The sequence below is a fragment of the Entelurus aequoreus genome, linkage group LG18 (genome assembly GCF_033978785.1).
Source record: "Entelurus aequoreus isolate RoL-2023_Sb linkage group LG18, RoL_Eaeq_v1.1, whole genome shotgun sequence".
NCBI classification, from domain to species: domain Eukaryota; kingdom Metazoa; phylum Chordata; class Actinopteri; order Syngnathiformes; family Syngnathidae; genus Entelurus; species Entelurus aequoreus.
The window spans coordinates 37068633-37092364 of NC_084748.1; the positions used below are offsets into that span (position 1 = coordinate 37068633).

The 23732-nt window shown below is 41.6% G+C and overlaps 1 protein-coding gene across 3 annotated transcripts in view; it reads right to left on the minus strand.

The window, feature by feature from the left end:
• The window catches only part of LOC133634106 (protein sidekick-1-like), a 962694-nt gene that overhangs the window by 67504 nt on the left and 871458 nt on the right, over window positions 1-23732 (minus strand). For all 3 annotated transcript variants that reach the window (XM_062027111.1, XM_062027112.1, XM_062027113.1), the window contains 4 exons: window positions 20076-20226; window positions 15485-15722; window positions 15177-15292; window positions 4326-4512 (listed from right to left, as the gene is read on the minus strand). In XM_062027111.1, coding sequence (XP_061883095.1) covers window positions 4326-4512; window positions 15177-15292; window positions 15485-15722; window positions 20076-20226 — 692 coding nt within the window. The remainder of the gene's footprint in view (window positions 1-4325; window positions 4513-15176; window positions 15293-15484; window positions 15723-20075; window positions 20227-23732) is intronic.

Here is a 23732-nt window from a genome sequence, read left to right on the forward strand (position 1 = left end):
AATAGAAATTAGAGTTGGCATGGGACCAGGCCACTAATAATATACAAAGAGCTAAAGGACAAGCACAGTTACATCAAGCACTTACATATTTAGTATGTGACTACGAGGAAGCGAGAATGCTTTTGCCCTCCACACAAATACACACACACACCCAAGCATATACACAGTATAGAGTGAGTGTCTTATACATTTTTTAAGACGGGCCTCTAAAAGATGCAAAAATAGAAAATGTAATTTTCTCTTAACCTTGCTGTCTCTGCCTTTGAACCTGATAGAAGTACATGTTCCACACCATCAAATACTTGTCATTGTGAGTCACACGCACGCACACGCACACACACACGCACGCGCACACGCACACACACACGAGCGCACGATGAAGGTTCATTATACGTTGACGAATTGACTTGTTCTGGTTTCACCCCGAAATGAGAAAAACTTTTCAAATGTGACAGTGCTTGATGATGTGTGTGTGTGTGTGTGTGTGCATTTCCGCTTGTATTCGTGGAAGAATATGTGTGTGTCCTTGTGTTTTATTATTCAAAAGGTTGCTGCCATTCCAGAAAGTATGCTGTTGTTACGACACTCGATCTCTCTATCTTAGACTTAGACTTAGACAAACTTTAATGATCCACAAGGGAAATTGTTCAACACAGTTGCTCAGTTACAATGATGGAAAGGACAATACAGGTATAAATAGACTAATATAGCTATAAAAAAAATCTAACATATATACGAATATATACATAATATGTGTACAGAGTAATTTATATACAGATATATTATACTATGTCTATAACATATATACAATATAAACCAATGACCATGTACAATATTACAGTATATACAGTGTATATGACAGCAGCAGCCTAAAATGGAGAGTAGGTCCAGCAGGAAATAGAAAATATACATTATAAACAAAGAGAAGTAGCTAACATGTCAGGTGTCAGGTAATAGGCAGATGTCATCTATTGCTGTATGGCGAGTGATTATACAGCTGGATGGAATGTGGAATGAAGGAGTTCTTGAATCGCACAGTGCGGGAAGGAAGGTGAAGGAGCCTGTTGGGAGTATGAACTCCGCTATCCCTTAATTGTCAGGCGGAGTGGATGGGAAGGATTGTCCATGATGGCCAGCAGTTTGTCCAGTGTCCTCCTGTCCCTCACTGACACAAACGCCTCCAATTGCGTGCCAATAGTTTGGCCGGCTTTCCGGATCAGATTATCAATCTGGTTTGAGTCCCTTTTGCTAGTGCTGCTCCCCCAACCAACCACTGCAAAGTACAGTGCACTGGCCACAACAGACTGATAAAATATCTCCAACAGCTTGCTGCACACATTAAAGGACCTAAGCTTCCTCAGAAAAAAGAGTCTGCTCATGCCCTTCTTGTAAACAGCATCTGCACAAACATGCACGCTGTAATGTGTGTGACGCTGTTAAAGTTCATCGCAAGCATCCTTTCTACACTATAAGGCGTGCTTCTCAATTATTTTTTTGTCATGCCCTCCCTTGGGGATATAATTTTTTTTCACAACCCCCCTAAATTGAATTGAGAACCCGCTAATTTGTATTTATGTATCCGTACAAACTACTCTATAAGTTGCTAGCATCAGAACCTACATGCCACCTAGCTGAAGACGTGTGTATTGTGTCCCCGCCACCACGAAAAGTATTGAAATACATTTTGGTAACACAACACGACCCGTTCATCCTTCTACTGCGCAGTGCACACGCTCCCTATCTCTCTTTTTAATCGCCCACTCACTCGCTGACGTCACTCAGCCAACACATTGCCATTCTCGCAAACACACTTACACTACTCTCTTAACTAAACCAGCTCCATTGCTGTGCACATGTAGATACATAACATGTAGATACGTAGACGCGCACACAGCTGCTTGGCTTGAGGCCAAATATTTGCGTTTTATATTAGCGTAGTTAAAACCGCCCAATTAGCGTCAACTAATGCAAGTGAAATGACAACATTTTGTAACAAATTCCTACAATTTTTGTTTTACCCCTTACATGGCATATCTGGCTACATTTATCCATAGTTTTGTTTTTAGTACTTACTACCGTATTTTTCGGATTATAAATCGGTCCAGAGTATAAATCGCACCGGCCGAAAATGCATAATAAAGAAGGAAAAAAACATATATAAGTCGCACTAGAGCAGGGGTCGGCAACCTTTACCACTCAAAGAGCCATTTTGGCAAGTTTCACACATTAAAGAAAGTAATGGGAGCCACAAAATATGTTTTTAAAATTTAAAATGAAAAACACCGCATACAAAGCTTAAACGCTTTGTGCTATGTTAACTAGGGGTCTCAGACACACGCACCGGCACGTACTTTAATGTGGAAATTTGATGTTAGTGCAGCCCGCGAGTTTGGAATGAATGTCGCTTGCGTCATACTTGCCGACCCTCTCATTTTTCCCGGGAGACTCCCGAATATCATAGCGTGATGACACTGCATTTGGCGCCCTCTAGAGTCTGCCCAAACAGTGTATCTGCTCGGCCACAAGTGGAATGCAGCTTTGGCTTGATAGCGTTACAGACAGCAAGGCTACTAAGTCAACAGCCACACATCTTACACTGACGGTACCAATACCCAGAATCCCATGCAGCCCTAACTCTTCCGCTCAACCAACGCACGGAGAGGGGGGGGTTGATGTGTGGGGGGATTTGGTGGTAGCGGGGGTGTATAATGTAGACCGGAAGAGTTAGGGCTGCATGGGATTCTGGGTAATGGTTGTGTTGTGTTTATGTTGTGTTACAGTGGGATGTTCTGCAGAAATGTGTTTTTCATTCTTTTTTGGTGTGGGTTCACAGTGTGGCGCATATTTGTAACGTAACAATGTTAAAGTTGTTTGATACGGCTACCGTCAGTGTAAGCTGTGTGGCTGATGAGTAAGTATGCTTTGCTGTCTCCTGTGTGAGCAAGTAATAACAACATGCAACATGTGGCTGGACTGGCATGCTGTATGTAAATGCTATGGAGGACAATTACTGCAGTGCAATTAGGGCATGCCCTTTATATAATAATTAGAGTGTAAATAGGATTATATTTTCCTGGGAGTAGTCTATGAGAGACACTGACATCCATAAGTCTCCTGGGAAAATCGGGGGGGTCGGCATGTATGTAGCTGAGCCGCATCAGAGTGGTCAAGGAGCCGCATGCGGCTCCGGAGCCGCGGGTTGCCGACCCCTGCACTAGAGTATAAATCGCATTTTTGGGGGAAATTTATTTGATAAAATCCAACACCAAGAATAGACATTTGAAAGGCAATTTAAAATAAATAAAGAATAGTGAACAACAGGCTGAATAAGTGTACATTACATGACGCATAAATAACCAACTGAGAACGTGCCTGGTATGTTAACGTAACATATTATGGTAAGAGTCATTCAAATTACTATAACATATAGAACATGCTATACGTTTACCAAACAATCTGTCACTCCTAATCGCTAAATCCCATGAAATCTTCTTCCTCGGTGTCGCTTCTAAATAATATTATTTGATATTTTACGGTAATGTGTTAATAATTTCACACATAAATCGCTCCAGAGTATAGATCGCACCCCCGGCCAACTATGAAAAAAACTGCGATTTATAATCCGGTAATAATTGTATTTTTCTTAAAAGCACAGACCAGGAATGGCAACCATAAATCATAAATCATGAAGCATTTAAAATAATGTCAGTAGAATTTTCTGTTCTGTTCTATTCTAACCTAATCCTTGATTATGGCAGATTACATGTAATATGGAAAATTCTAAATTGTACTTTGAGTGCAACAAGAAAAGCCCAATGTGTTTAATGCCTTTTCATTTATATTTTAACCTTGTAAAATTGTTATTTGAGTGCAATAGGAAACATATGTTTAATGTATTGTAAGATTTTCTTTTAAAATAAAGCACATTTTTTCATAGTTCCCTTTATTTGGAAAAGTATCGATATGCATTTTGGTATCGGTACCAAAATGCGGCCCCCAAATCAAAAAGTGCAACAAGATGATCCATTCAGTGATTGCGTGTTGTGTCCCAATGATTTTGTGTATGTTGGATTCTAAGGTTAAATGCCTTTAGTTCATAAAATTCAGAAATTTCATCGAATTTTCCGAAAGTACAGTTCAAACATCCATAGTGAAAATACATATTTTGTATAGTTTTCACTTTCCATTATTTAAAATGACAATAGTTGTGCCTTCAAGCAAACAAATGAGTTGATCTGGAATTTCGACCACTTTTTGTGACGATAGGAATGCGGTTTGAGATGAAAACCGATTCAAGCATTTAGACACAAACTGGAAAGTCTTACCATCTTCTTTGGTTCTTAGGAGGACAGCGCTGCTTGGGGGGCCGTCACCCGAGCGTGTGTACGCCAGCACCTGCAGCAAGTATACGGTGTACTTTTGGAGCGCAATGAGAAGCAGCGACATGTTCCTCTCTCCTTCTGCCACAAGAACACTGGGGGGTTGTTCTGAGTCCTTCTCAGAGTACAAGACCTGAATACACAACACCGCAAAAATGAATGAACTATACTATATAACATTGTATGCCATCACCGGTCACAACATTAGGAACAGCTGCACCATTTAATGACCTCCAATATAAAAGCTGCATACAATTTTTTGTATTTACCAAAATAAAAAACAACATTGTAGACGACCACAATGTATTGCACAACACATCTTCTATGATTTATATAGATTATTTGGTGCATCCCACAGTGGCCAATGGAGGTGATGTCATCGTCTAATTTGCATATTTAACCTTAATGCATGTGCAGGTAATTTTTCTGAAGAGACAGTCAGAAAGCAGCTTGAAGATGGTCTGTAAAACGTAATCTATGCAACATTTTGACCAAAGAACCACCATTACATGTTATGTTGACCACAAGGAAGTGTTTTAAATGTAGAAAACAAAGTCATAATATGAGAGGGATAAGCGTTAGAAAATGGAAGGATGGATGGATGACCCCTTTAAACAGCCACGTTGTAGTTTTTAGCGCTTCCATAGCGAGACTACTGACAGATATAAGTTAAAACTATACACTACTTTGTATTAGAAATGGCAACAGTGGAGGATGCATGTGCATATACGAGCCAGTCTGCCCCACAACAAGAGGATGAAGGAAAAGAAGCAGCTCATTGGCTACCGTTTCAAACTACAATGACGGTATCGCGCAAAACTCTTCGGGTAAATCTCTACCATATATGGAGATATCCACTGACGTCACCAATTGAATTCCAAACGTCTTGTTTGGAGGAAGTACGGCAAGATTGTTTTATACATTTTTCCGCAATGCCTATATGGTTTGATTTCACATATTGGGACTTTTGCAGATCCCAAATACACAAAAACAGGTACCAATTGCTGGGTAGCAATCACGTGACCTAGAGGCACTTCTGGGTTTTAGGCGATGGTCGAGAGTCCCGTAAGGCTTCTGTTTATTTACCTGCATCACTGCAGATTTGGGCTTATTTTGAAAGCCTTAAAGGCAAATATAGAAGCAATCATGAACACTAGAGATGTCCGATTATGGCTTTTTTGCCGATATCCAATATTGTCCAACTCTTAATTACCGATTCCGATATCAACCGATACCGATATATACAGTCGTGGAATTAACACATTATTATGCCTAATTTTGTTGTGATGCCCCGCTGGATGCATTAAACAATGTAACAAGGTTTTCCAAAATAAATCAACTCAAGTTATGGAAAAAAAAGCCAACATGGCACTGCCATATTTATTATTGAAGTCACAAAGTGCATTATTTTTTTTTAACATGCCTCAAAACAGCAGCTTGGAATTTGGGATATGCTCTCCCTGAAAGAGCATGAGGAGGTTGAGGTGGGCGGGGTTGGGGTATTTGTTCTGTTGTGTTTATGTTGTGTTACAGTGCGGATGTTCTCCCGAAATGTGTTTGTCATTCTTGTTTGGTGTGGGTTCACAGTGTGGCGCATATTTGTAACAGTATTAAAGTTGTTTATACGTACACCCTCAGTGTGACCTGTATGGCTGTTGACCAAGTATGCGTTGCATTCACTTGTGTGTGTGAAAAGCCGTAGATATTATGTGATTGGGCCGGCACGCAAAGGCAGTGCCTGTAAGGTTTATTGGCGCTCTGTACTTCTCCCTACGTCCGTGTACCACTCCGTACAGCTGCGTTTTAAAAAGTCATAAATTTTACTTTTTGAAACCGATACCGATAATTTCCGATATTACTTTTTAAAGCATTTAGCGGCCGATAATATCGGCAGCCCGATATTATCGGACATCTCTAATGAACAAATATTTAAAATAGGATGGAGTGGATTTATACTTAAGTATTTACAGATTTCAACCATTCATAATCACAAATATGTTACTGCTCCCCTCAACCACACTTCCTTTGACACTTACAAGGATTTAGAGAACAAAAGACTGGAGGCAAATCATGTCTTTACATCTGAGGGGTCCACAAATTAAGCAATAATCCATGAAAGATAAAGTTGGACTTATTCGTGCATCGCTAATTAACTTATTTGATTGACATAACAAGTGCTGTGCTGCTGTGATCAGGGACGCTAATGACAAAAAGGATAATTTAGTTTGCTGTTGATTTCCATCTACAAACATTAGTCTCATCTACAATTCATGTCTACAGTTGATTCTATGATGTGACGTTCATATTTTGTCTAGTTTATTAATACTATTAAGGACATTTTCTTCATGTTAACAAATATCACCAAAGACGGACATTTTCTTCATGTTAACAAATATCACCAAAGACGGACATTTTCTTCATGCTAACAAATATCACCAAAGACGCTATAATGTGGTCATATGTGTCGAATAAAGCACTTGGCTTCCCTGGACAACAACTAAGCTTTTAGGTTCTGTTATGAAAATCGACAACGAAAATACAGTGGATTCAATTAAACGCTCATTATATACAAAACATTCTAAAAGTCCATACACTTAACAATTTTATATGATTTGTAAGTGCTCTGTCAGGTAATAAAGTACAACATTAATAATATTTTCACCAGCTTAAATCCTAAACTGACTTGTTATGCTCCTGCTCTTCAGGGCGCAGCCTCCAGTCTTCAGGCCAGGGTCTTCTAAAGATTCCAAAAACTCATTTTAAAACTTGTGGTGACCTGGCATTCCAGGCTATAGCTCCCAGACTCTGGAACAACTTGCAGCAGTCCCTCCGTGATCTTGACTGTGTTGACACTTTTAAGAAACATTTGAAAACTTCTCTTTTTAGTAAAGCTTTAGTTAATGCACCTTTTAACTATCATTTGTATCCTTTTTATGATGTTGCCCCTGTTTTAATTGAATTGTTGTTTTACTTCACCTATGTTTTGTATAACGCTTTGTGATTTTATCTGTGAAAAGTGCTTTATAAATAAAATGTACTTACTTACTCACTAAATAATTTTCTAAACATTTCATACATTCACACATCCTTACAATTTCAATTTGTACTCCTAAGGATTGGACCGACAGTCACAATATGTATTACTAGGACTTAACAAGCAAGGTCTTCATAGTTATATTTAGGCATAGCAACCACAAAAGAACATAAACTAATGCAATCTCTTATCCTTTTCTTACGTTTAGTTCTGCTCTCAAACACTATTAATATAGTAGAGAATAAACTTGATTGCATCACAGAAAGTTTCTCAAACAAATCAAATGTTCAAACAAACATTATACAAAGCGAGCATTGTCCCATTGTATTCCACAAGTTGATGAAAGTGATATTTTTAAGAGCCATTTCCTTCGACGCACTTTAAGTTTTTTCCCTGACTTTATCACTTTTATGAACCACTTCTTTGTCACTTGTTTTAATGCCACGCTCAAGCTGCTTGACCATCGTGTGAATTAAAAAGAAAAACAGTTATGACGTGACACGACAGCCCAGCTTGTGGTAAGAAAAAGTTGGTTTCGCAAAACAAGGCCCCATTAAAACCATGTTTATTAGATAGATAGTACTTTATTGATTCCTTCAGGAGAGTTCCCTCAGGAAAATTAAAAAAAACTTGTTTGCATTGGTACAACTGCTCTGTATCCTTTAAGACTTGTGCGTAATGAATGCAGTAATGTTCTAGACCGGGGTTCAGCAACCCGCGGCTCTCGAGCCGCATGCGGCTCTTTAGTGCCGTCCTAGTGGCTCCCTGGAGCAGTTTTCAAAAGATGGGGAAAAAAATAAATTTTTCGTTTGAGGACAAACATGACACAAACCTTCCCAATTGTTATAAATGTTTAATTATGTTTGTGTGTATGCTTCAATGAACATCGTTTTGTACTACTAATTTCGGCGGTTCTTAAACTCACTATAGTGTGGACTGTGACGCAACAGTTTGTTTACATGTAAAATCTTCCACTCCTTCTTTGTCTCATTTTGTCCACCAAACGTTTTATACTGTGCGCTAATGCTGTTGTTGATGTTATTGACTTGTTGGAGTGCTATCAGGCATATTTGGCCAGTGCATGACTGCAAGCTAATCGATGCTAACATGCTATTTAGGCTAGCTGTATGTACATATTGCATTGTTATGCCTCATTTTTTGATAGTAGGCTAATATAGCTAATATAGACACTTACATCATGTGTTTCCTTCATTATAACACTTATATAAGACTTTTAAAGTCATTTTGATAGTAGGCTTTTATAGCTAATATACACACTTACATCATGTGTTGTATTCATTATAACACTTATATAAGACTTTTACAGTCATGTTGATAGTAGGTTAATATAGCTACTATAGACACGTCATGTGTTGCCTTCATTATAAGACTTATATAAAGACTTATCATTTTTTGTGGCTCCAGACAGATTAGATTTTTCTATTTTTGGTCCAATATGGCTCTTTCAACGTTTTGGGTTGCCGACCCCTGTTCTAGACAAACTCTTGTATTAGATCGCTTTAAATTATTAAAGTGAATCTAAGTTGTATGTAAAGCATATTTAATGCTGATCGGGTGTTTTCATGATGATTTACCACTTGTTGCAGCTCGGCGACAGCACATCAGAGAGCACACAGTTGTCATACTCCAAAGCAATGGACTCCAGTCTGAGCTATCTATTGTTGGACATTTTTACTGGAGAAGAAAACATCATGACACACAGGTCCTGAACGCGTCGCAGTTCAAAGAATATGTGCCGGAAACTTCTCCCAGAGCCTCTCAAATGTTCTGCCTCACTTAAGACAGCTTGCCAGGAGAATAAATGTCAGTCCTGCCTTGATGGAAGTGCAGAAGAAAAAGTCAGAAGCTGCTGGTGGCAGGTGGCAGGAGAACTTTTCAGGCTCTAATAGCGAGTAGCAGCGGGCACGCTGAGTGCTTCAGTGTGCTCCTCTCACGAGGGAGAGCCATAAGTGTGCCATGTGCTCGGGGCTAACGCATTATATAAGCTGCATTTTTCAAGCTCAAAAACAAGAGATGATGCTGCTTGAGGAGTTACTTTGCATATTAACACAAGCATGTCAACACGAGTGAGGAGAAATCCCCTTTATTCCCTGCTTTTGTTCCGCTGTCTGGTCGAAGCGCGCGGATTAAGACGCCGTACAAAATTTCACTTTCACATTACGCCGTACACAATTTCACTCTCACATTAGCGGGAATGTTTTTGTTCCTCGTTGTGTTGCGCTCAAAAAGAGACGTGCCGTGTCGCAAAAACAGAGACAAACCGCTACATGTTGTCTCTTTATTCCGGGATCAAACAATAAAGTACATGCAGATAAATCCTCAGGGGAAAGTGTGGGAGGCTGTGAAAAGCAACATAACAGAGGATCAGGGTGGTTGAAAACAAAAAGAGCACATGTACTTGTTTATTTTCATTGTTGGAAAACTACTTTGAAAAAGTCATTAATTAAAAGAGACGTTTATGCCAAGAGGCCGCTAACTGTCCAATGTGCTTTAAACATATTCCGCCCTCTTACAGCTTTTAAAGCCCCACTTAAGAACTTTCAGTCTTGGTTGATTTTGGCGGCGCCAGTGGGCCAAAGCGGTAGTGTTTTGCCAGAAAAAGACCACATTTTCCATGAGGATTAGCGCATTTAGCGTCATACTGACGTGATGTCCGCCGTAATATTAGCAAAAATAGCTGCGCATTCATCGATGAGCCCCGTGGAGCGCACCTCGGGACACGCCCGCGGCCGCTCATCTCGTGCACGCATCCCTCGGGCGGCAGCAAGCAGCTCCAATCAATCAGCACTCAGCGCACCTGTTGTTGATGATCTTCCTGGGCTTCTTAAGCCAGTGCAGACCTGCGTTCTGGGCCAGAACGTAATCGTCTGTTCCCGTACAGTAAGCCTACATGTCAAGCTCTATGCGCACTCTTTGTTCTCCGTGTTTTCTTTCTTGTCGTATTGATTGTCGTGTCCTCCTCGTCGCTCTAACAGCAGACCTCTGTTCCCGCGTTGACGAGCTGTGTGTCTCGTCTTTCCTTGTTCCCTTAGCCTCCCTGACTGCCTCTTGGATCTCAACCTCCTGCTTGGACACGGCCCTTTGACGCCTCTCTATCGCCCTGACTACCCGCCTGCTCACGGATGTCCGAGCTTGTCTTGCCCCCCCCCCCCCCCCGGACTCGGACTTCACCTCTCGTTTAACACCCCTGGTAACACTCTTCAGTTCCTACACATAGTCTCACACCATACACCCTTGGATTTTTGTCACACTCCATTCCCTTGTTTATTAATATTATTGTTTTGTTATTATATATATATAAATATATATATATAGTAGATATATAATAAATCATAGAGCTATACTACGCCCCTTGTTGTCTGTGCCGTCTACTCCCCCTGTACCCAACAGTAATGCTATGCTGATCTTAAATTAAAACGATTAAGAACTGATCTTGGATTGCGCTACAAACATGATGCTACTACCAAGAAAAATTGCTGATTATGACAACTGCTATCTAGTTGTTATATCATCTTTTATTATCATCATATTATCATTTGCTAGTATGGCATTAGGTTGTAATTACATTTGCAAGACCAAGACAGAGGGCAGTAGTGTATAGTTTATGGTGTGATTTTGGTTGCGCCCTAGAAAGTGTTAATACTGTAAATATTGTACCACGCACCAGCTGTTTGATTGTAACCTGCATTTTGTTGGTAGATTTCATGGACAAACTTGCAGGTGCTGATATCGCCATGTAAAATCGCTAATGCTCATCATTAACATGTCAATAGCAAAGCCAATGTAGATTAGCATCAGGCTAGAGCATTTTTAGAAAAGTGGAGTCGTACTTAACTTACAATGCAGAGTTTTTTGAGTCAATTACTTTGTTGGCATTGAAAATTTCAACATTACCTAGTCCGCTTTCAGTGCTGCTGGATGTCACATAGGGGGTGCAGTTTGCTGCGGTTCGTTCTCTCAACGCAACAATGGACGGCTCCGGACGACAGCGTGAAGGTAGGCTTTGGTTTATTAAACGTAAATAATCCAAACTACCAAAATGCAGGCAAAACAACAAAAAAGGCAAGTGTGCCTAAAACACATGAAGCTAATTTCTTAGCATGGACTAGGACATGGCATAATCAAAAACTTACTTAGTCAAAGGTGTGACGCAAAAACAATGACTCCACACCGAGTGACCGGAAAAGGCAGAACTAAATAGAGTCTCTGATGAGTAACAGGTGCGCGTGCAGGGCAGGTGAAAATCAAGTAACCATGGTGACCAAACAAACTCACAGGTGCACAAGCAATAACACAAGAAGTCCAAAACTAACAGAAAACACAAAAACATGACCCGGACCACGGATCATGACAGAACGCCCTCCTCAAGGACAGATACCAGATGTCCATATGAAAACAAAAACAAAAAACAAGCAGGGTCAAAAGTCACGGGCGGACGGAGGGAGGACTTGGAGGTGGGTCGCCAGGCCAAGTGTCCCCGAATCCACCGAGGCAAAGTCAAGTGGCGGCGGCGAGTGGAACGCCGCTGCAGCAAGCGAGGCGGGCGACCAGGGAATGGCCACATTCGTGGCCGACGGGGAGGTGGGCGCACTTGGCGAGGCGGACGACCAGGAAGCGGCCACATCCGTTGTCGACGGGGAAGTGGGCGCGTCGGCGCCGTCATGGCAGGCTTGGAAGCCGCGGACAAGGCAGGCGTGGACGCCGCAGTAGATGAGACATGTGTGGTAGCAGGCACCGGCGGCGAGTCAGGCGTGGCAGCAGGCACCGGCGGCGAGTCAGGTGTGGCAGCAGGCGACGAAGCTTGGCGAGGAGCAGGCACCAGCGTCTGGCGAGGAGCAGGCACAGGCGTCTGGCGAGGAGCAGGCACAGGCGTCTGGCGAGGAGCAGGCACAGGCGTCTGGCGAGGAGCAGGCACAGGCGTCTGGCGAGGAGCAGGCACAGGCGTCTGGCGTGGTGCAGGCACAGGTGTCTGGCGTGGTGCAGGCACAGGTGTCTGGCGTGGTGCAGGAACAAGCGTCTGGCGTGGTGCAGGCACAGGCGTCTGGCGTGGTGCAGGCACAGGAGTCTGGCGAGGAGCAGGCACAGGCGTCTGGCGTGGTGCAGGCACAGGCGTCTGGCGAGGAGCAGGCACAGGCGTCTGGCGTGGTGCAGGCACAGGCGTATGGCGAGGAGCAGGCACAGGCGTCTGGCGTGGTGCAGGCACAGGCGTCTGGCGTGGTGCAGGCACAGGCGTCTGGCGTGGTGCAGGCACAGGCGTATGGCGAGGAGCAGGCACAGGCGTAGGGCGAGGAGCAGGCACAGGCGTCTGGCGTGGTGCAGGCACAGGCGTCTGGCGTGGTGCAGGTACAGGTACAGGCGTCTGGCGTGGTACAGGTACAGGCGTCTGGCGTGGTACAGGTACAGGCGTCTGGCGTGGTGCAGGTACAGGAGATGGTGGCGTTTGCAAGCCCACCGGAGATGATGGTGGCCATGAGCATGGCGGAGGCGGTCTAGCTGGGGGTCGCGGCCTGGCATGCCGAAAGACTGGTGGTGGCGGCCGGGGTGGAGGTTGCTGCCTGGTTGGGCGCAGCTGAGCCACCCCACCAGCACAGCCCCCGGCCCCAGCCCCCCCCTCAAGGGGCGGATACCAGACGCGTTCCTTGCGGTCTGGAACAGTCTTTAAGGGTGGGTGGCGGGAGGTCAGGAGGGGGGCAAAATCCTCCCCTCTAAATTGTCCAAAATGTCTTTTCCCATCCCCCACCTGAGGTCGTGTAGGAGGACGAGAGGAAAAGGTCAATGACGTGGGCGGGGCTAGAGTCCTAGGGAGCGGAGCTTGGCACTCAGAAGGAGACTGTGGCTGACATCTAAATTTCAAAAGAATGTCCTGATAATGTTTAATTTTAGAATTAAAGTCTTTAGGAGATTGCTGACAGAAAGAGTCAGAAGAATTAAAAAAAAAATCTTCGTCTCTGACGTCATCCACAGTGGGCGGGATGACGTCATCCGTGCGGGTCTCCAGCTGACTGACAGCCCAATCGGTGAATTGCTTAGCAAAATGTGTGATGGGATTACCAAACAATGGCGGCGAGGAAGACTGGGTTGCCCATGGAGTATTGCTGTCCGGAGGAGGAGTTTGGGGGAATGACGCACCCTGATGGCGAAACGAAGCCTTTCTGGCTGGCTTCCGCTTTCGCCAGCGCGTCTCAATCTCCGTGTGGCCAGGTGCGAGAGAACATTGCCATGGTGGAGTCATTCTGTCACATAGGGGGTGCAGTTTGCTGCGGTTCGTTCTCTCAACGCAACAATGGACGGCTCCGGACGACAGCGTGAAGGTAGGCTTTGGTTTATTAAACGTAAATAATCCAAACTACCAAAATGCAGGCAAAACAACAAAAAAGGCAAACGTGCCTAAAACACATGAAGCTAATTTCTTAGCATGGACTAGGACATGGCATAATCAAAAACTTACTTAGTCAAAGGTGTGACGCAAAAACAATGACTCCACACCGAGTGACCGGAAAAGGCAGAACTAAATAGAGTCTCTGATGAGTAACAGGTGCGCGTGCAGGGCAGGTGAAAATCAAGTAACCATGGTGACCAAACAAACTCACAGGTGCACAAGCAATAACACAAGAAGTCCAAAACTAACAGAAAACACAAAAACATGATCCGGACCACGGATCATGACACTGGAGTGATCGCCAGGTGCTGAAGTGCCAAGAACTGGCTGAGTTGGCATCATGCACAACCCAGGTACGGTAACATGGCACCGTTGGATTTGACGTGAATCGTAATATGACCAACTGGATTCGGTCACTGCCAAAAAAGTACCAGATTCTGTACACATCCCTAATTGTCACATTCCTAAATAAAATGACCGTCATTTCCGGGCTATAGAGCGCATCTAATTATAAACTGCACCCACCTAATTTTTGGACAAATTGTCTATATTGACTAAGATATTTGGCGTGTGCCATTGAGAAATGTTGAATCAGATTAGAGTGCTTAATGTAATTCATGTGATTTTAACTATGCAAAACCCACTTTTCTCACCTGTTGGTAAATGTTTTTGTGTCCTTAGAATCCCCATAAGGCCCGTACATTTGAATTGAAAATACTTCAGAGATTCAAACTCTGGCTATATTAATAAAACCATTTTGTCTCGTTCCAGATGAAAACATTTCGATTTGCTCAAAAGAAAAAAAAAAGCAGTTGTAAAAACACTTTTAGAGGTGCATAATGTTGTCTTACTGGATGACGTGCAAGCAGAAAATGGGTTTCTCAGCAGGTTGCTTTGCTTGTTCTGTGTTTTTTTGTGTTTATGTATGCAACACCTATTCCAAAAGAAGACGCAGCCTCAACAAGTAGACTCACATTCAAAACAGTAAAAGTATTTGCCAGAGCTGAACTAGTTTTTGACCGTTAAGAAAGTTTAAATGCTACTTCAAACATTGCCTGGTCATTTAAAAAAAAAGAGAACTTTCTCATTCAGTGTGATTGCATGAGATGGCATTAAACATGAAACACTAAGCATGCATATAGTCGGTCCTTCTAGCAGCTAGGGGCTCTCAGCAGCTCGTACACTGGAGTTACCGGACATTACATCATATTAGGCCTTTTTTTTTTTTTTTTTTGCAAAACTGTGAAAGTCTGGGTGTCTGGGTGACTCAGGGGAGACGGTGTGTGTGTGTGTGTATAAGTGTCAGAGGGTGGTAATGGTTTGAAGTGGTCGAGTGAAAATTCCACGTATGTGTTATATGCACCTTGTATCCCAGGATGTCCCCATTTCGCTTTGCCTGAGGGACAGGAGACCACGTGAGGAGAATTTTGGAGGAGCTCACAGCATCAGCAGTCACACTGACAGGCGAGCCTGATGGGACTGTAGAACACACACACACACACACACACACACACACGCACACACACACACACTTATTTGACTCAGTGCTACTTCACGCTAGGAATCAATCTTCAGCTTTATCGCCTCCACCGTCCTGCTGTCAGTCTTTTCCTCACTGAGTCAGAAGCAGAGTGTAGAGGACTTGAGGAGGCAGGAGTCAGGAGGTCTTACCAGAGTCTGCAGTGCGCGTTGTGACCGTGGCGCTCCACGGCCCGGGTCCGATGGAGTTGTAGGATTGTATTTGGGCTTGGTGGTAGGTCCAAGGAGCCAGGCCCTCCACGGTGACTTTGCCAGCGCCTGCCCCTTCTACCTCCACGGTCCGATCCTCAGCGAGACCATCTGGCCTCCGCAAACGAAGCCGGTAGCCCACCGTCTCAGGACTGCTGTTGTACTCAGACTCTGGGAGAGGCTGGAAAACCAACACATTTAGCTGAACTGCACCAATTTTGTCAAGAGGAGTGGTCAACAATTCAACCAGAAGCTTGCCAGAAGCTTGTGAATGGCTACCAAAAGCGCCTATTTGCAGTGAAACTTGCCAAAGGGACATGTAACCAAAATATTAACATTGCTGTATGTATACTTTTGACCCAGCAGATTTGGTCACATTTTCAGTAGACCCATAATAAATTCATAAAAGAACCAAGAGTTGTAGAAAGTATCGGAAACTCAAGACAGCCATGACATTATGTTTTTTACAAGTGTATGTAAACTTTTGATCGTGACTGTATATAGATAAAACACACACGCACACACACACACCAGCCCCCAGACTGTTGTATATCGTAACTAAGAATGAGCATAGATTTCTATGTAGCAGTCTAAACCACCTTTCTCGCCCATGGTGCAACTACACTACCGTTCAAAAGTTTGGGGTCACTTTGAAATGTCCTTATTTTTGAAGGAAAAGCACTGTACTTTTCAATGAAGATAACTTTAAACTAGTCTTAACTTTAAAGAAATACACTCTATACATTGCTAATGTGGTAAATGACTATTCTAGCTGCAAATGTCTGGTTTTTGGTGCAATATCTACATAGGTGTATAGAGGCACATTTCCAGCAACTATCACTCCAGTGTTCTAATGGTACAATGTGTTTGCTCATTGGCTCAGAAGGCTAATTGATGATTAGAAAACCCTTGTGCAATCATGTTCACACATCTGAAAACAGTTTAGCTCGTTACAGAAGCTACAAAACTGACCTTCCTTTGAGCAGATTGAGTTTCTGGAGCATTACATTTGTGGGGTCAATTAAACGCTCAAAATGGCCAGAAAAAGAGAACTTTCATCTGAAACTCGACAGTCTATTCTTGTTCTTATGAAGGCTATTCCACAAAATTGTTTGGGTGACCCCAAACTTTTGAACGGTAGTGTATAAAATATAAATAACACATCAAGTTAAAAACAACACGTCAACACAAATTTGACACAACGTAACTTACCCACCGCACCGTGTGGAAATTATAAAAACGTCTAAGAACCATACACCTGTCAAAATTACACCCATCTAAGGCCACTACAAAGCATGATGGGTAATATGCAAAGCGATAAACGGTAATAAAGATAACCACGGTAAAACGCCCAAGGGTTAGTATTACTGTTTTAAAGAAATAATGATGGAAAAACCGTGATTGATAACTGCACTTTGATAAACTGACAGAGTGGCGTCAGCTCGCTAGCTTAACTGCTAACATGAAAACAAGAGACATTACTGTCTTTCACCATTAAAAAAATAACATACACCAACCTAAACACATCACTGTCTGCGCAACTAAGATCATTTTTTGTACACATTGAACCTACAAACTATGCTCTTTTAGAACAGAGTTATCTCATTACTCGGAGGTATACCAGACAGAGGTGTTTTTACGGTGCGTTCAAGGACCGCTGAACAGAGTAGGCTGCCACAACGCTGCGCCAGAAATAATAAATATTGTATTTTTCGGATTATAAGTCGCAGTTTTTTTCACAGTTTGGCCGGGGGTGTGACATATGTATACTCCGGAGCGACTTATTTGTGAAATTATTAACACATTACCGTACAATATCAAATAATATTATTTATCTCATTCGCGTAAGAGACGAAGCAAATGTCCGCAATCGTCAGACACGTCAACCAATAAGAATTCGGCGGGGGCGGGTCATGGCAGAAGTACATTGTGCGTCATGGCAGAAGTGCATTGTGGGTCATGGGATGCTAACTGCTGCTACATCCGTAGCTATTAAAACGGATTATTTCAACATTGGCGGTAATTTATAAAAACTGAGAAGGGCTGAACAAAAATGGCACCGAAAAGGAAATCATATACTGCAGAGTACAAGCCGGACGTAGTGAAATATGCAGCAGAAAACGGCGATCAAGCAGCAGAAAGAAAGGACATACCAGAGTCGACAACGAGGAAGAAGATTTCATGGGATTTAGCAATCAGGAGTGATTGTGATGGTAAACGTATAGCATGTTCTATATGTTATAGTTATTTGAATGACTCTTACCATAATATGTTACGTTAACATACCAGGCACGTTCTCAGTTGGTTATTTATGCCTCATATAACGTACACTTATTCAGCCTGTTGTTCACTATTCTTTATTTATTTTAAATTGCCTTTCAAATGTCTATTCTTGGTGTTGGGTTTTATCAAATAAATTTCCCCAAAAAATGCGACTTATACTCCAGTGCGACTTATATATGTTTTTTTCCTTCTTTATTATGCGTTTTCGGCCAGTGCGACTTATACTCCGGAGCGATTTATAATCCGAAAAATACGGTAATAATAATCGATTTTATTTGTAACAAAGTTTTCATTTAAATACACTTTACAAGTGTTACAGTACAAACTAATATTTAGCCATTTAAAGAGATAAAATACTATAACTGATTTCAATGGGCAACACTTATTTGAGTGTTTTGAATGAGCTCCGTCACACAACCAATGCAGCTCCCAAGATGAGGTACTGCTGCACAGGAGTCTACATTGTCACATAAAGGACACAGTAAAGAAAGCACACTTTAGAAAATGGTCATTTGAAAGACATGATGGGGTCGGACTCTTTAAGCAGGTCTTAAAAATCCTTTTACAATATTCTCCCCTTTGACATTGCATCCCATGATCATCCTCTTCTTCTTCTCGATGTCCTCTTCACCCTTCATCATCGTCTTTGTCCTCGCTTCCTCTCTCATTTCCTGTCACCGTCACCTCATGCGCGCCTCCCCTTTTCTTCCCCTTTATGCACTGTCACCTCAATTTCGCCGCTGTGCCATTATTTATTACATCCTACCCAAAAGAGCTCCAGAGGCCACTTATGAGTGTATGACGCATTGTGCACTTCTTAGAAGATCATCTGAACATATATATCGTATATTACGGACTATAAGCCGCAACTTTTTCTCTACGCTTTGAATCCTGCCAACGGTGCGACTGATATATGGATTTTTCTTAACTAACGGCTATAATGTTTTGTTTCAAATAGTTTGAAAAGGTGTGTTATTGTTTGTGCTACGGCGCCATCTTTTGGATGACTTCGCTCACTGCAGGTGGTGTGGGGTGAGCGTGTACAATATTTCCTTCGGTTTAGTGCTTTAAACCGGAAGTACAAGTGCTGTTCCGTCTTCTTGTCGTCCATAACTTTTTTACTTGTATGGTCCTAATGTGTGAATGTGAGTGTGAATGTTGTCTGTCTATCTGTGTTGGCCCTGCGATGAGGTGGCGACTTGTCCAGGGTGTACCCCGCCTTACGCCAGAATGCAGCTGAGATAGCCTCCAGCACCCCCCCGCAACCCCGAAAGGGACAAGCGGTAGGAAATGGATGGATGGATGGATTCTTCATTCATTACTACAAGTAACGTTTGTAAGTTTTACAATATAACTAAAACACTTCGTACTTACTAAACTGTTCAATGTGTGGTGAAGTGTTTTCATGCATATTTGTACATGCTATCATAATGTAATAATGCTAGCAGCGTTAGCATTAGCTAATATGCTAACACACCCAACGTCTGTGTTAGTATTATTAACTTATAATGGCATTCTTTTTGTGTTGTTTCAGTTTCACAAATCTCTCAGTAAATTCACCAAAACGTCACCGTGGAGTTAGGTTGAAGAGCTAGCTTCCGCAGCTAGTGGGTCCATGACGATGAGGTCTGTTTTGTTTAACCGGCCGTTTTACTGCCGTGTTACAGACCCTTGTTTGGAAACAGTTAAGGTATGTAAATAAATATTTACAAAATATTTCTGTGTAAATAACTCATTTCACATATGTGGCTTATAGTGTTCTTCTGAAATTTAGTGGGTGCGGCTTATATGTATACCGATGCACTCTATAGTCCGTAAAATACGGTAGGTAATAGGAAGGTTGCAACACTGAATTGAAAAACAACGTGGCTGAAAAGCTAATGGTGGTTAAAGAGACATTGCCATGCTGCACAGGTAACTAGCTACCTGCTGTCTATGTTGGATTTGACAGGCCGCTTCTTACATTCTAATTTCAAAATGAAAAAATTCCCAAAGTACGCAATGATAAAAGACGACGAGGCAGGGGAAAAAAATGGATAAAACGAAAATGTTGTGATGCTTTGCAGAGATGGCGTGATATGACAGCTTTGTGGAAGGCGGGGAGTTGTTGATTACAGGTTAGAAGGCACTGATACTGGTGAACACACACACACACACACACACGCACGCACACACTCACACTTAGAATACACACGGCTCACACACTCCCCATCAGTCAAACGAAGAAGCGGAACAGTTTGTATCCCGGTACCTTCCAGCTGAAGCAAAGGCTGGTCTGTGTAGCAGACAGCAAGGTGAGGTTGGAGGGGGGCGTGTCCGGGGCCGCCTGCAAGGTTTGGATCAGCCTGGAGGGGGCGCTGAGGGGACTGGAGCCCACGATGTTCACCTGCTGCATCTTAAACCTGGAGGGAACGCACAGCAAAGTTCATTCGACACGTGTCTGAAATAATGTCAGAGGGATGCTGCTGATAACAACTTGTGAAGCTTTAATGAAGAGTAGAAAACGTGAGCTCAATAAGGAATAAAAAGTGTTTGTGTTTTCAATCCAGCTGAATTATAGCATTGTAATTGAAATATTAATCCATCCATCCATCCATTTTCTACCACTTATTCCCTTATACAACAAAAATAACAAAACAATTTAAGCAATTAAAACAATTGATTTTTTATCTACCTATAATGGATTTTAATTATTTCCATTTAATTAAAACTGATTAAAACTCTTTTTTTTGTTTTTTTTTACCTGTCCGGTCCAGCCACATGGGCAAATAATATTGTTGATGTAGATGCACGTACATGCTGTACAGATTTACTTTACCAAAGATAAGTGTGGGATACATCTCTTGTTGCATTATTAGTATTTAACTTTCTTAAATGTTTGGATATATTTAGTGTTAGGTGCAACCGGATTGAAGCAGGAGGGGATAGAAAAAGACAGAGAGGAAATTTCTGGGGACAAAACGGAGAGGGACAACAACAACAACAGAACTTCATCGGCAGACACAATATATAACAGTATGATACCAGTAATAATAATAAAAATAATAATAACAACAGCGATTAGTGACGTAGACAGTAAAAACACGGAATTAACAATGAACATTTTCACACCACAATTTAAATAATAATAATACTTAAAGTAAAAACAATATTGAAAATGTAATAATAATAATTACCTCTATTACATATTATTAATATATTTAAAAATGTCAACACACAGCTTCAATGGATAATTCGATGATAAAGAAATATATAAAAAAAAAAATCGTGCTTCACGCTATTGATGATTTTTTTTTTTTTTTTCATATTCTACTTACTGTTTAGCCTAATTTAGGGGTCCCAAAATGTTTGACTCAGGGGCCACATTGAGTTAAGATTATATATATATATATATATACATACATATATGTGGGTGTATATTTACACACACACGCACACACACCCACACACACACACGCACACACACAAACACACACACAAATACACGCTATGTAACTGTTTTGTAGATACCTCAATTTTACGGTTTCAAAATCTTTTCAATAATGCTGTGCCGCGTGACGGTATCAAACGAAGACTTGTATTGCAGTATTTTTTCTGGCTCTTTTGCTTTGGCGGGTCTGAAAATAAACTACAACTCCCAGAATCCTCTGTGCAGCGCGGTCTGCATTGTGAGAGCGCGGAGCAAAAGAGGAAGCAGGAAGCGAAAGTGTGTTTTAATTGGTAGTAGATAAGAAGAACTGTTTTTTCCCCAAAATAAGTTCATAACTTTTTGAGTTATGTTGCGAACAAACAGAAAAACAAACCCTGGCAAAAACGAACCTCTGTAGCGGAGGTAAGAAAGTGCGCCACGTTCATCTCCAGTGTTCCAAGCCAAAAAGACATGTTCATGGCGCTGCACACCGAAGCTACTTGATAAGCTACCACATACTTGCCAACCCTCCCGGTTTTACCGGGAGACTCCCGGAATTCAGCGCCTCTCCCGATAACCTCCCGGAAGAAATTTTCTCCCGATAAACTCCCGGAATTCAGCCGGAGCTGGAGGCCACGCCCCTTCCAGCTCAATGCGGACCTGAGTGGGGACAGCGGCGACAGTCTGTTTTCACGTCCGCTTTCCCACAATATAAACAGTGTGCCTGCCCAATCACGTTATAACTGTAGAATGATCGAGGGCGAGTTCTTGGTTTCTTATGTGGGTTTATTGTTAGGCAGTTTCATTAACGTCCGCCCAGCGCGGTAACAACACACAACAACAGCAGTCACGTTTTCGTCTACCGTAAAGCAGTTCGTCTGCCGTAAACAGCAATGTTGTGACACTCTTAAACAGGACAATACTGCCATCTACTGGATAGCCTCCGGAACACTGAAATTCAAGTATTTATTTTATTTATATGTATAATAAAATAAATATATATATATAAATATATATATATAGCTAGAATTCACTGAAAGTCAAGTATTTCATATATATATATATATATATATATATATATATATATATATATATATATATATATATATATATATATATATATATATATATATATACATACATATGAAACATATATGAAATACTCGAGTTGGTGAATTTTAGCTGTAAATATACTCCTGCCCTCTTAACCACACCCCCAACCACACCCCGCCCCGCCCCCCACCCCCCACCCCCCCACCTCCCGGAATTGGAGGTCTCAAGGTTGGCAAGTATGAGCTACCATCACCCGGAAAAGATCAAGCCAGCGAAACTAAAATCAATTTGTGAGGTATATACATTATTAAAAGTTAAAATATGGGTTACATTTTACATTTTTAAAAATGTCCACTGTAGAGGACACTATTTCTCTGAAAGTAAAAGTTGAGAGACACAGTGGATGTTCCCGCACATCCCGTTTGTGTTCAACTACAGCAAGTGTGTTTATCCTAAACATTCCTGACACTTCATTTTAAACACTATGGCATTGTTTTTTTGGACATATAATATTGTATAAAATACAAAACACAAATAAGACAACAAGAGATGTATCCCACACTTCTTTTTTCTAAAGTAAATCTGTCCAGCAGATACGGGCGTCTACGTCAACAATATAATTTGCCTGAAAGTCTGGACAGGACAGATTAAAATACAACAACTAAATAAATAAAATACAATTAAAACAGAAATTTTAACTTAGCACGTCCTGTGGGCCAGATACGAGTAACTAAAATCTAAACATATCAGTACTACTGTAGTATTGGCAACAAACCAATCAGAGCACCTTGTTCAGTATTGTGGCCATTAATTGGATCGGCCTCAGGAACATTACTACATTCAAACGAGTGTAAATGTGACTATGTAGGTGTTATTTCACATTTAGAGGGCTCTCATAATGTTAACAGTATTTAAAAAGTGGTAAATAGTTTTGTTATGTTCTAGCTCCAAAAATATTTGTTTTATAAATAATACATTCCACTTCATGGAAATTCCGGCCTGGAAGCAATTAACAGCAATAAACGAGGGATTAGTGTACTACTGATTTACAACTTTTGTGTTAGCACCTTCCTGCTCCGCCACTGATAAGAATATAATGGCAAATTTCCCAAGTAATTCTCGTTGTCCATTGTGATTACTGGATGGACGGTTGGATTTGTGTCAGGAAGGTTTCCAATTGTATGTTTTAATTATGTTGAATTTGTTATTTTGTACACTCAAATTAATTACTGAACAATTAATATCCCACAAATGTATTTTTAGTACAAAATATGGATCAAATTAAATTAAAGTTTGATGAAGAAAGCATAAAAAATGTTTTGCAACCTTCGATAAAAGTGAGTCACAGTTATGATGAGTTATGATGCTAATTCTAAGACAATGTTGACCCATAAACTGCCAAGCAGCTTGGAAATTTGTTTTTTTTCCCCACTGCAATCCAACAGT